General features: G+C 56.1%; 1 protein-coding gene across 5 annotated transcripts in view; it reads left to right on the top strand.

Moving 5' to 3' along the window:
- The window catches only part of MMEL1 (membrane metalloendopeptidase like 1), a 40,021-nt gene that overhangs the window by 19,374 nt on the left and 7,293 nt on the right, over positions 1-13,354 (top strand). For 4 of the 5 annotated variants that reach the window (XM_058444385.1, XM_058444389.1, XM_058444388.1 and 1 more), the window contains 10 exons: positions 168-227; positions 1,678-1,839; positions 2,089-2,169; positions 4,343-4,438; positions 5,024-5,142; positions 5,794-5,859; positions 7,140-7,274; positions 7,448-7,537; positions 12,675-12,811; positions 13,169-13,262. In XM_058444385.1, the coding sequence (XP_058300368.1) occupies positions 168-227; positions 1,678-1,839; positions 2,089-2,169; positions 4,343-4,438; positions 5,024-5,142; positions 5,794-5,859; positions 7,140-7,274; positions 7,448-7,537; positions 12,675-12,811; positions 13,169-13,262 (1,040 nt within the window). The remainder of the gene's footprint in view (positions 1-167; positions 228-1,677; positions 1,840-2,088; positions 2,170-4,342; positions 4,439-5,023; positions 5,143-5,793; positions 5,860-7,139; positions 7,275-7,447; positions 7,538-12,674; positions 12,812-13,168; positions 13,263-13,354) is intronic. The other variant, XM_058444387.1, reaches the window with a different exon arrangement.

The following is a 13,354-nucleotide window of genomic DNA, read 5'->3' as shown; positions in this document are numbered from 1 at the left end:
CCCTACTGGCTTCAGCCCATGCTCCACCCACCCTGACCTTGCTCCGCCTACCCAGTCTATGCCCATCCTCATGCCACACCCACCAGACCTTGCCCCGCCCACACCCACTCCAGTCCTGCCCCACCCTCTCCGTGGCTCCCTGTGCTCAGGCTGCTCCTTGCCTGCAGGGATCCCAGAGGCCCAAGAGGTGAGCGAGGTCTGCACCACCCCTGGCTGCGTGATGGCAGGTAAGCCCCGCCCCCTTGCCATCCACAGCCTGCCCAAGGGCTGGGGGCTCCCGGCTGACACTGACACAGGCCCCGCCTAAGGCCCAGGGGAGCAACTCCAAGACACGGCAGGCGGTGGAGCCAGTGGGCCGGACTCACTGTGGAGCTTGGGGGCGGGGAGCTGGTGTTTCTGGCATCTGGCACCTGCTGGGCCCCCAGTCCCCAGCCTCCAGCCGCCAGGCCCTGCAGCAACAGCCATCCCGTCCCAAGAACCCCAGCGGCTTTTGTCCACATTTATAGAAAGAAAGATTCAATGAATAGCCACACTTTCTTACTTCAAATTTTCTCCCAGGAATTTGTCTTAAAATTGGGGGTCAGGTACCGCTATTTGCAGATGACAAAAACTGTTAACATGCTGTGAAAGCGCCAATAGTGGAGAAGCTCCGGACTGTGCCTTTTCTGCCCATGCTGGGGGCTGGGGGGCCTGTGGACACGCCTTCCGTGAGGTCCCCAGCCCCAGAGGTGCAGTGGCCAAGAACAAGTCGGACAGAATTTGAGGGACGGTCCTTGATGAGGGGGTGCAGCCCAGCTACCCCAGTTGAAAGCGTTCAGTGGGAAGCCTGGGGCTCCCCTGTCCCATGCACATTCAGGGTTCCTGGGGCAAAGCCAACCCCTCTAGCAGAATACAAACCCCCATGGTGGTAAGAGTCGTCCCTCCCTCTGGGGACCAAGCACACTGATGAGTGAGGGGGCAGGGGGCAGAGTCAGAACAGAAAGGCCCTGGTGGACAGCCAGGAGCTGGGCCCAGCTCACAGGGCAGGGCCACCAGCTGAGCACCTCCTGTGAGCCGGCACCATCTCAGCCATCGCCTCAGCCTGCAAGTCAGACCGCTGGTGTTCCCAGATTCACAGACGAGCAAATGAGTCTTGGAGGGTTTGGGGTTCAAGGTCATGTGGTTAATAAGTGAAAACCCAGCCAACTCATGCCTGAATTCCCAGCAACTCCGGAGGCCGAGGTGGACCGCTTGAGCCCAGGAGTTCCAGACCAGCCTGAGCGACACAGCGAGACCCTGTCTCTAAAATAAATTTTTTAAAAAAGCATTCGGGAGAGGTGGCACACATCTGTGATCCCAGCTACTCAGGAGGCTGAAGTGGGAGGATTGCTTAAGCCCAGGAGTTCAAGGCTGCAGTGAGCTGTGATCACGCCACTGCACTCCAGCCTGGGCAGCAGAGTGAGACCCTGTCTCTAAAAATAAATAAGTGAAAATCCTAGCACTGAATCCAGGTTGGGGGATTCCCTCTCTGCAGCTCAGAGAGGGTGTAACTCTCCCTGGGCACACAGCTGCAACTGGATGGACAGCAGCCTCTTCCCGAGGGACCGGGCTGTGTCTTGGACTGGGAGACAGGCTTCTGGGCTGTCCACAACTCTCTCTGTCTTCCCTCTCCCTGCTTCACACCATGGGGACGAGTAGCCGCCAGGATTCTCCAGAACATGGACCCAACCACGGAACCGTGTGACGACTTCTACCAGTTTGCGTGCGGAGGCTGGCTGCGGCGCCACGTGATCCCCGAGACCAACTCAAGATACAGCATCTTTGACGTCCTCCGCGACGAGCTGGAGGTCATCCTCAAAGGTGGCAGAGCACGGCAGGGGGTGCAGCAGGGTGACAGCGAACAGGACGGCACTGGGTCAGGAGTTGATCCTGGCTGTGTCTCGCCCCTGTTTCTGCTTCCTCCTTGGTCTGGTGGGCACAGAGGAGAGGGAATAAAGACCCAGCAGCTGGGGGCCGCCTCTCGCTGAGCACTGCAAGGGGTGTAGGGACCTATGACCTGGCCCCTGCAGCCTCATCAGGCCTCTGTCCAACCTTTTCCTGCGCCCACAGCGGTGCTGGAGAATTCGACTGCCAAGGACCGGCCGGCTGTGGAGAAGGCCAGGACGCTGTACCGCTCCTGCATGAACCAGAGTGAGTGGGGGCCACCAGGAAGGGGCCGAGGCAGGGGACGGGGGCGGGCTGCCCCTGCCAGGGCCTAGCACAGCCCCAGGACCCCATGGCTGCCCCTAGGGTAGGAGTGGATGCCCTCGGGACTCATGCCAGAGGGTCTATGTGCTGTGTCCCGCTCCCAGCCATGGGGTCCAGGCTCAAAGTAATGCCAGCTGCCCTGCGGCCTCACTCACACCCCAACCCCAGCACAGGCCACATGTTCCAGGCTCTGTGTGTGTGTGTATTGTACGTATATGAGTATGTGTATATACATGCATGCATATTATACATTTATGTGCGTATATGTGTGTTGTGTGTATATGTATGTATGCATATTATGTATGTATATGTGTATATGTGTCTGTGTATATATGTATATGTGTGCATGCATGTATCTATATGTATACATGTGGTTTGTGCATGTGTACATGTGGGTACATGTGTATGCATGTATGTGCGTTATGTGTATATGTATATGCATGCAGTGTGTACATATGTGTGCATTATGTGTGCGCGTGTGTTACGTGCATGTCACTTGTGTATTGTGTATAATGTATATGTGTATTATGTGCATATGCATGTATGTATATATGTGTGTATTCTGTGGGTGTGTTGTGTGTGCATATGTGTATGTTGTGTGTGCATGTATGTGTGTATTATATGTATGTATGTGTACTGTATATATATGTGCTGTGTGTACTTGTGTACATGTGTATATGTGTGTATGTGTGTATATGTGTTATGTGTGTATACGTGTTATGTGTGTGCTGTATATGTGTGTCATATGTGCGTGTGTGTGCATGTGGATGTATGTGGATGTGTGTGTGTGGTGTGGGGGGCAGATTATCCGTGTTTCAGTTCCCATTAAAGGGATTCACGTGCTTGGAGCACCCCCGGCCCAGCACTATTTAACTCCTCCACTTGGGGGTCTGCAGGCCCAGCCTGTGGTTGTGGCTGCTGTAGAGACAGCTCCTCCACTGAGCACCAGGGTTCAGGGCTGGCTGTTTTCCCCAGGAGGTCTCATGGAGCCTCCGCCTGACTGTGGAACTCGCTGGGACCCTGGCTGTAGGGGGTGTCTCCGTGAGACCCCTGCTTGGGTGCACTGGGCTTGTCTCCTCCCCATGGAAACGGAAGGCCGGGCCCCCATTCTGGGCAATACCCCCAGCTGGAGATGACTTCCTGTGTCCTCACCTTTACTTAATTTTTGTCCTGAGAGGCTGAATATACAAAGGGCAGGGGCCAGACCATGTGGAAAACTGGAACGCGACTCAGGACCGGCAGCTCAGCCCGGAACTCGGCCCTTTATCCCCAGTGGGCAGCCCAGGAGGTCAGACGGCACTCCCCACGGCATCCGGCCTCATCACCGGCAGCCTCCCCCGGAATGTCTGTCCCTGCCTCCAGCATAGGACCCTAGCCAAGCCCAGAGGAGGCCGGCCTCCAGTGAGCCCGCCACAGCCTCCCCAGACCAGCAGCCCCCACTCGGCCCACTTGGGCCTCGCCTCTTCCACTAGGAAGCCCTGCTGCTCCTGCAAGCCTCTGACCTGACGGGGCACCTGCCATGCTGTGCCAGCACTGAAGCCTTTGCTTTGCCCTATGGGCGGTCTTCACTTATTCCCGCAGTGACTCCGCGTCCCCACCTTGACCTAATCTTCGACTGCAGGAGCCCTGCTTGTGGGGGCCCCACCGTGCTGAGCCGAGACACAGGACACACGGGCCCCAGGGCTCCCCTGCCTCCCCCGCGCCCCCTCCCAGCCCACCCGCCACTGCCTGAGTCCTCGCCGAGGCTTGGCCTGCGCCCAGAGCCTCCTCTCCTCTCCCAGGCTCCTCGCCTGCTGGCCGGCTCCCAGGCCCCAGGGGCTCCCTCCCGTCATCCTCTTTGTCCCCCGGGGCTCACGTGCTTTCTCAGCCCCCAGGTCTCCTTTCACGCCCGTGTCCAGTCTCAGCCTCCGCCTCCTGCACTGCAGAGCTGCCAAGATGCTGATCTGTGATGGGAGGGTGCAGGTGTAAAGGCCCAGTGGCTGGGAGGCCACCTCTCGCCGAGCACTGCAGGGGCTGTAGGGACCTGTGATGCCGGCCAACAGCGCCCCCACGGCTCTGTGTCATGGCACGTGAGCCACAGGGAGGCTGGGAGAGTGACCACTGCATCCCTCCTCAGGTGTGATAGAGAAGCGAGGCTCTCAGCCCCTGCTGGACATCTTGGAGGTGGTGGGAGGCTGGCCAGTGGCCATGGACAGGTGGAACGAGACCGTAGGTAAGGCCGGGCCTGGCAGCAGCCTCACAGACAGACAGAGGTGGACCACGGCCAGGGCTCCTTTCGTCCGAGGCCTTCCAGGAGGGGACCCCACCCCCATCCCCAGCTGCCTGCTCTCAGGAGCCCCAAGAGGCCCAACCCAGCCAGGGCAACCTCAGGGTCCTGGGAGGTGGTTTAGGTTCCATGCTGGGGAGTTGGTGCCCCATGGCCGGTCCCATCCAGCCCTGCAGAGGGGTGCCCCTCCTCGGGCCCTAGGAGCACTCGACGCTCAGGCCCTGGCCCCAAGGCTCCCCACTCTGAGCATGTGCTCCATTCCCCCAGGGGCAGGAGTGGCACCCCACGTGGCTGGCAGCCCTGACAACCCCATGCTGCGCCCAACCCCCTCCAGTCACCTGGGGGCCCGCCTGTGGCTCCTGGGCTGTTAGGGAAAGTGTCTCCCATATCCCCCAGCCCCTAAGGCGCACAGGTGAGCTCCCCACCCTATGGCCCCCTAGTTCCTAGCTCTGGAGGCCAGATTCACTGACAAGGGGCCGGGCTGGGACCCCAGAGCCCTCCAGTCTCCAGTGTGGGGCGCTGCCTCCCCAGGACTCGAGTGGGAGCTGGAGCGGCAGCTGGCGCTGATGAACTCACAGTTCAACAGGCGCGTCCTCATCGACCTCTTCATCTGGAATGACGACCAGAACTCCAGCCGGCACATCATCTACGTACGAGCCGCGCCGATGGGCAGGGGTAGGCAGGGTCCCCAAGCCTGGCTGGGGGCTCTCGCAGCACAGCAGGAGGACGGGACGGACAGGCGGACAGGCGGACAGGCGGACACGGAGCTCCAGCGTCTCCCAGGGCCTGGGCTCCGGGCTCCTGGCTCCTGTCCACGTCCGTGGGCCCAGGGACGAGCTGCTGCTGCTGGAGTTTCTGTTGGGCCTCCTGGCCGAGCTGGTGGCCACAGTAGAACCCGGCTCTGGTCAGAGGGGTGGGGGCTCCTGAACAGCGGGGCTGGAACCAGAGCAGGAGGACTGACCTCAGGGAGCCACTGCTGGCCACGGGCTGGAGGCCAAAGAGAAACACACGAAACAAATATGCACCCCACTCTGGGGGAGCAGCGGGTGCTGTGAGGCCCGGGGCAGCCTGAACCCCTCCCCACCCCACCCCTGCCACCCTCTCCAGTCCAGCCCAGCGCCCCCACCATCACTCAGGGCAGGGTCTGGGCTCCCGGGTCCAGCACGAGCTCCGCCACCAGCTCCTGGGCAGAGCACATGTCCACGGGGCACAGTCCTGTGGGGAGGCGGCTGCAGCCTGCCTCAGCCAGGCTGTGGGGACCCCGGGCCCCTTGCCCAGGGTCACACCTTCTGTGTTTCCAGATAGACCAGCCCACCTTGGGCATGCCCTCCCGAGAGTACTACTTCAACGGCGGCAGCAACCGGAAGGTGGGTGGGTCCTCATCGCAATGCCAGATGACCCCCCCATCGCCCCCTACCCTGTGGTCTGGCCTTCCTGTTGCCCACCTGGCCTTGCCTCCCCAAAGCTGGTGTTAGTGAGCACCTGTGGAGGTTGAGCCCGGCACTGAGGGCAGCGGGTGCAGACGCGACCTATTGCTTGCCACCATCCTGGGGGACGTTCCCTCAACACCCGGGCCAGGCCCAGGGACAAGCTCAGCTCAGCAGCAGCCCCGTGGGGCAGAACTGTCATCCCCCTCCCGTCAGTACAGACCCAGGCTCTGCAGCACCGGATTCCCAGGAGGGCCCCTAGAGATCCGAGCGGAGGCAGCCAGGCCCCGAGCCTGCTCCACCTCAAGGGGCTGTCAAGAGAGGGGAGGGATGAGGACCCCCACTGTGGACAAAGTGACCTTGAGGCTGGCAGGCCCAGGGCTAGCCCAGGGTGCAGGAAAGGGTGGGGAAGGACAGGGAGCAGGTGAGGAGGGCACAGGCATCCAGCACCAGGGCAGAGGTGAACAGGCATAAGGCATGAATGCCCCAGAGGGCCAGACACAATCCAGGGGGCCTCCTGGTGGAGGTGGGCTATGAACTAGACTTTGAAGGATGACCAAGCCCAGAGGAAGGGCCCTGTGGCCAAAGGTGGAGCGGTGGGGCTGAGAGAACCAGCCAGAGCAGGAGGGACTGGAGTGTCTCAAAAGCACCATGTCTGGCCATGTGTTCAGACCAGGCAGCTATGGGCCGAGCCTGGCCAGAGCATTGGCCTGCACTGGGAAAGCCCTGCCCAGTGCGAGGAAGGCAGCTCCCTGAGGAGCAAGCTTCCTCAGGATCCAACTCCGGACACTCAGGCCGGGGAGCACCTGGGTAGGGAGGCCCAAATTAGCCCTGGCACCCACCGCCCCGGCACCCACCACCCTGGCACCCACAGCCCCGGCAGGCCCAAATTAGCCCTGGCACCCCAACCCCAGCACCCCAACCCCAGCACCGACAGCCCCGGCACCCACCTGTGCAAACCCTTATAGGCAGCCACACAGTTTAAGCCCTCCCTGAGCAGCCCTGCAGAGTAGGTACCCCGTCCAGAGGCTCGGGCACAGGTCACGCATCTGAGACGCTCCCACTCAGCACTCTGTGTGCCCGAGAGCCTGCTGGTCAAGGTGGGCGGACACACATCGGGGGCTTCCACATGTCCTACGCCCACCCCACCCCCACAGAGAACTCCCTGGGGGCCATGGTGGCCGAGGCCACCCAGCTCCGCCCAGCGTCCTTTGGCCCAGGTGCGGGAAGCCTACCTGCAGTTCATGGTGTCAGTGGCCACCATGCTTCGGGAGGATGCAAACCTGCCCAGGGACAGCTGCCTGGTGCAGGAGGACATGGCACAGGTGCTGGAGCTGGAGACACAGCTGGCCAAGGTTAGAGGGCCAGGGTGGGCGGGGAGCAGGCAGGGAGTGGGCTGGGAGCCCCAGGCAGTGTGGCTGGCCAAGGTGAGGGGGTGCTGGGTGGGCCGGTGGCAGGCAGGGAGTAGGCCAGGAGCCCCAGGGGGCATCCTGGCCACCCGCCTGTGTGACCGCTATCCCCGGCACAGGCCACGGTACCCCAGGAGGAGAGACACGACGTCATCGCCTTGTACCACCGGATGGGCCTGGAGGAGCTGCAAAGCCAGTTTGGCCTGAAGGTGAGGCCACACCACACAAGAGGCCGGCGCTGGCAGGGTGGAGACTCGTGGGGGACATGGAAGCAGCCCTCTAAGAGGGCACATTGCCTCGCATTTAGGCTCAGAAACATTCCCCATCCCCGAGCAGGGAGACCCCATACCTGATCACCCAAACTTGCTGCAGAGCAGCACCATCACGATTACTAATGTCACCGGGACAGCAGTGCCAACTGTGCCATCCTGGAACACAGTCACCCATCTGTGCGGTGCTGTGATGGCCCCGGTCTTCTGAGCAGGAAATGGAGGCCTCAGGGGGCTGCTGATGTGTAGGGGTGTACAGGGTCCCACCCAGGGCTCTCAGACCCCAAGTCCCGCTCAGAACCTTAGCAGGGTGCTGCCTCCCCGTCCTGCCTGCCGTGAGGGTAGCAGTTCCCCCTGGCCACACCCTCAGGTGCTCCCCTCCCCAGTGCCCAGGCCAGGCACCGCCCTGCGCTTTGAGGTGGGGGCTGGAGAAGAGCAGCCCAACCTGGGAAGGGGCAAGTCCCCCACTCCCTCCGCCGACTGTCACCCTGCTGGAGCAGCCAGCCTTCTCGAGGGCCTCCTCCCCCAGAAGGCACAGGCATGCAGCTTCGGCAAAGGGTGCCCAAGTCAGTGGGGGAAGGGCAAGAGCAGAAGGGGGTCCAAAGCCCCTGCCCCCTCAACCAGAGGATGGCCCTGAGTGTCTGGAGCCACAGCTCTTGCCAAGGGCAAGACAGAGAGACTCTGGGGAGAGCCTCGCCCCAGGGCACCTAGTGCCCTAGAAGGCTGGTGGTCCCTAGATTGGTGCTGGTCCCCAGGGCTGGCCTTCGGGGACACACCTTCCCCAACACCCCACCGCCCCTCACTCCCAGAACACAGGCAGTGGGGCCAGGCACTGCTCTGGCACTGGTCTTTATCCCCTTCCCAAACAAAGGCCTGTCTCGATTGAGGTTCCAGTGCGGGAGAGGGACAGGAAAGCGGAGTGACCTCTAAAACGTGTCAGAAAGCCAGAAAGGGGGCAGGATGAGCTCAGCCAGTACAGCAGACAGGAGGTAAACCCTTGCAGAGAACCAAGGGCCATGGCCGTCTGGGGCCAATGTGGCTCGCACAGCAATTCCCCAAGAGTCTGGGGCTAGGACTCCCGGCTAATGAGTGCCGGGGCTAGAGAGAGATGGAGTAGGAAGTAAAGCGGGGGGCCCCATGTCCGACCTCTGGGGCCACTTGAAAGTCTCAGACCCTGCCCGAGAGGGGTGGGGGTATGACAGGACATGACCTGGTTCACAAGTAAGAGTGAGTGAAGGGGACAGGGCAGGTGGCGGAGAAGCCAATCAGAGGCTGCCACCCAGCCCGGGCAAGAGATGGCAGCTCTGCCAAGGGGGGTGCCCATGCTGGAGGTGGCTTCTCGGTTGATTTTGGAGGTGGAGCCAACAGGGTTTGCAAATGGACTAAATATGGAAGTGAGAGAGCTCAGATGGCCTGAGGTTGCTGTGGAGACATCACAGCGGCCGGTTCAGGGGAGTGTCCAGGAGCCCAGGGTTTGGGGACATTTGGTTTACAATGTGTTTATGATGTTCAGAATCACCCCAAAGTGAACACATCCACACAACCACCCCTCAGATCAAGACTTACGTGACCACTGACATCCCAGAGGCCCCCACATGCCCCTGCTGAGCCCCTGTGCCCGCCTCCTTCCCTGGAGAAGAGACCCTGACTTCTCCCTGGAGGGCGGCTGGTCCCTGACGTGGCCTCTCGATTGCTGAGTGGCCTCTGACTCTAAGAACATGTGACAACTCGGGTCCCACTGTGCTGTCTCTAGGCCTTTTCTGAGTGACGTTGTCATGCCCATGCCTGTGTGTGCCTGTGGCAGGCAAGTGGGTGGGAGTGGAATTGCTGGGTGGAAGCACACGTATCTGTTCAACAGTAACAGGCACTGTCTTTCCCCAGAGTTATCCAGGGATGTGCGCTCCCCAACAGCTGCTGGTGCCACACCCTCGCCCGTGCTGGGTGGTGTCTGTTCTCACCTTAGCCGTTTCTGCACCTGTGTAGTGGGGTTTCATCTGGGTTCAATGTGACTTTCCCCAAGGGCGGATGAGGTCAAACACCATCTCCTGTCAATTGGCCAATGCCGTTCCCTTTCGTGGAACGTCTGTTTGAGTCTTGCCCATTTGTTCTATCGGGCGATCTTTCTCTGATTGATTCTTGGAGTTACCTGTTTTAGATGTGACTCCTTGGTCAGCTTATGTGTACAAGTGTTCTCCCCACTGGACAGCTTGCTTTTTTACTCTCATAAGGGTTTCTTTGTTTCAATGGAGGCTATTAAATGGTCCAATTTATTGACTTAGCAAATGTATGCAGATCTCTTCTTCTTGGTTAGTATTCTTTGTGTTCTGCTGAAGAACTCTTTGCCTGCCCTCAAGGTTGCTCAGGTCTACTATCTACTTTGAGTTGATTTTTTCAATGGACAGTGAGATGTAGGAATTATTTCTTTCTTATGGATTTCCAGTCATTCAGCACCATTTATTAAAAAGAGCCCCCCGTGAGCCCCTGGTCTTTGTCCCTTCTGTGTTATAAATCAGGTGTCCATGTGTGTCTATGCGTGGGCCCATATGTATATTTCTGGACTCTCTTTTGCCCCACTGGTCTCTTTATCTATCCAAGTGATAACCTCTACCACCATCACTCCTTCAGCTTTATAATGTCTTGATAGTCAGTAGAGTACGTATTTCAACTTTGTTCTTCAAGAATGTCTTGATAATTCTCAGTCCTTTGCATTTTCACATAAAACTTAAAATCTGCCTTCCATTTGCATACACGCACACACACAGAAAACTCTGCTAGAAATTTGATAGGGATCACTTTTAATCTCTGTATCAATTTGGGGAAGATTTTGTAATGCCGAGATCACTTTGCATCTCTGTATCAATTTGGGGAAGATTTTGTAATGCCGAGTCTTCCAATCCATGAACATGGTATATGCTTCCATTTATGCTTCAATTTTTCTTAATAACTTTTAAAGCTTTCAATGTCAAGTTCTTATACATATTTTACTAGATATATTACAGGTGTTTGGTTTTCTACTATAAATAGAATCATTTTGAAATTATCTTATTTGTTGCTGATATATGGAAATACTGACTTTGTAAATATGCAGTCTTACTCAATGCACTTATTAGTTCCAGTTATTTATTTGTAGAATAAACAAAATCATATCATTTGTGAAAAACAACAGGGGGGTTGGGTTTTGTTTGTTTTGAGACAGGGTCTCACTCTGTCACGCAGACTGGAGTGGAGTGGCACAATCATGGCTCACTGCAGCCTTGATCTCTTGGGCTCAAGCCTCCTGAGTAGCTGCGACCACAGGAATACACCATGACCAAGCCTTGCCTGATTTTTTTTTTTTTCCAGAAACAGAGTTTCTCTATGTTGGCCAGGCTGGTCTTGAGCTCCTGTACTCAAGCAGTCCTCCCACCCTGGCGTCCCAAAGTGCCAGGATTACAGGCATGAGCCACTGCACCTGGTCCAGTTTTATTTATTCTCTTTCAGTTCTTACTGGCTTTATTTCATGTTTGCTCTTACTGAACTGGCCAGGATTTTGAGCATAATGCTGATGTCATGATACTAGACATTAGAAGAAAAGCACGTATATTCTTACCACTAAATTTTATGTTTGGCCAGGCATGATGGCTCATGCCTATAATCCCTGCACTTTGGGAGGCTGAGGCAGGTGGATCACCTGAGGTTAGGAGCTCGAGACCAGCCTGGCCAACATGGTGAAACCCTGTCTCTACTAAAAATACAAAAACTAGCTAGGTGTGTTAGCACATGCCTGTAATCTCAGCTACTAGGGAGGCTGAGGCAGCAGAATTGCTTGAACCAGGGGGCAGAGGTTTCAGTGACCCGAGATTGCACTGCTGCACTTGAGGCTGGGCAAGAAAGCGAGACTCTGTCTCAAAAATAAACTTTTAAAAAAAGTTATGTTTGCTATGGAGTTGTTTTTGTTGCTGCTGCTGCTTCATACATTTCCTTTATCAGGTTATAGAACTTTCCTTCTATTTTTCTTTTTTTCTTTTTTGAGAAAAAGTCTTGCCCTGTCACCCAGGCTGGAGTGCTGTGGAGTGATCTCAGCTCACAGTAACCTCTGCCTCCCAGGTTCAAGCAATTCTCGTGCCTCAGCCTCCCAAGTAGCTGGGACTACAGGCGTGTGCCACCACACCCAGCTAATTTTTGTATTTTTGGTAGACACAGGGTTTCACCATGTTGGCCAGCCGGGTCTTGAACTCCTGGCCTCAGGTGATCTGCCCATCTCGACCTCCCAAAGTGTTGGGATTACAGGCATAAGCCATTGTGGCTGACCCCTTCTATTTTTATTTGCCAAGAGTTTTTATTATGAATAGATGGCAGATTTTATCAAATGCTTTTTCTGCATCTGTTGAAACGATCATGTGACTTTCCTCCTTTATGCAGTTATTGTAGTGAATTAAAATTATTTGATTTTCAAATGTTACACCAAACTTGTATTCCTTGAATAAATCTAATTCAGCTGTGATGTATTAGCATTTTATACAAGTATGGCTAGTTTCTATTTGCTAATATTTTGCTTAGAACTTTTGTATCTATGACATAAATGAGACTGGCTTATTATTTACTCTGCTTATAATATCCTTATTTTGGTATTAAGGTTATTCTTGGCCTCATAAATCAAGTTGAAAAGCATTTTCTCATCTCTGGAAAGTTTTAGTAAGATTGGCAGTTTTCCTTAAATGTCAGATAGAATCCACTGGTGAAGCCAAATGGGTCTGGAAATTTCTTTGTTGGAAAGTTTCAAATTAAATATTCCATTTATTTAACCTAGAAGACTATTCATATTTTCTATTTCTTTTTTTGTCATTTTTGCTAAGTTGTGTTTTTCTAGGAACTTGCCTGTTATACTTAGGCTTTCGCATATATCTGCATGATCGCTTGGGTTTTTACAGCTGTAGGCTCTGTAATAATGTCACCCACCCTTTCCTGATTCTGATTACCTGCACCTTCTCTCTTATTCCTCAAACATTCTTCAATGGGGGCTGAGTTTCTTAGATTCCCAGGAACTGTTTCTCCCTCTCTCTCTCTCCCTCTTTCTCCCCACTGCCTCTATCCGCAGGGATTTAACTGGACTCTGTTCATACAAACTGTGCTATCCTCTGTCAAAATCAAGCTGCTGCCAGATGAGGAAGTGGTGGTCTATGGCATCCCCTACCTGCAGAACCTTGAAAACATCATCGACTCCTACTCAGCCAGGTGAGGCCCAGGGAGGGTCTCCAAAGGCCTCAGCATCTTTGCCCCTGCTCTCCCATCCTCCCCAACACAGCTTCTGCTCCCAGGAGGGGACCCTATGAAGCATCTGCCCTGAAGGGTGTGGGACATGAGGGGTTAAGCTTTAGTGGCCAGTGGAGTCTTACATTAAAAATGTGTCACATCCCAAGCACCTGGGGCAAATGGGCTGGATCTTGGAGGTGGTTGTCCTGGAGGTTTTCTCCAGCACCCATAACTCTCTGTTTGGGGTGGAACGTGCTGGCCAAGGGCCCTAAGCCATATCTCCTCCCTTGCAAAGACCTCTCACCTGTTCTCCCCTCACCCTCTACCTTCTGCCCCCAGGACCATACAGAACTACCTGGTCTGGCGACTGGTGCTGGACCGCATTGGTAGCCTAAGCCAGAGATTCAAGGACACACGAGTGAACTACCGCAAGGTGAGCCCCTGCCCCACCCAGAGCCTGGCCGGGTACTCATTCATTCAGGCCACAATGCTGAGCATAAGCTGTGGGCAAGCACCAAGGTCCAC

The sequence above is a fragment of the Hylobates moloch genome, unplaced genomic scaffold (genome assembly GCF_009828535.3).
Source record: "Hylobates moloch isolate HMO894 unplaced genomic scaffold, HMol_V3 SCAFFOLD_9, whole genome shotgun sequence".
NCBI lineage: Eukaryota > Metazoa > Chordata > Mammalia > Primates > Hylobatidae > Hylobates > Hylobates moloch.
The sequence above is the reverse complement of the archived record's forward strand: the minus strand, read 5'-3'. Positions and strand labels throughout refer to the sequence as shown.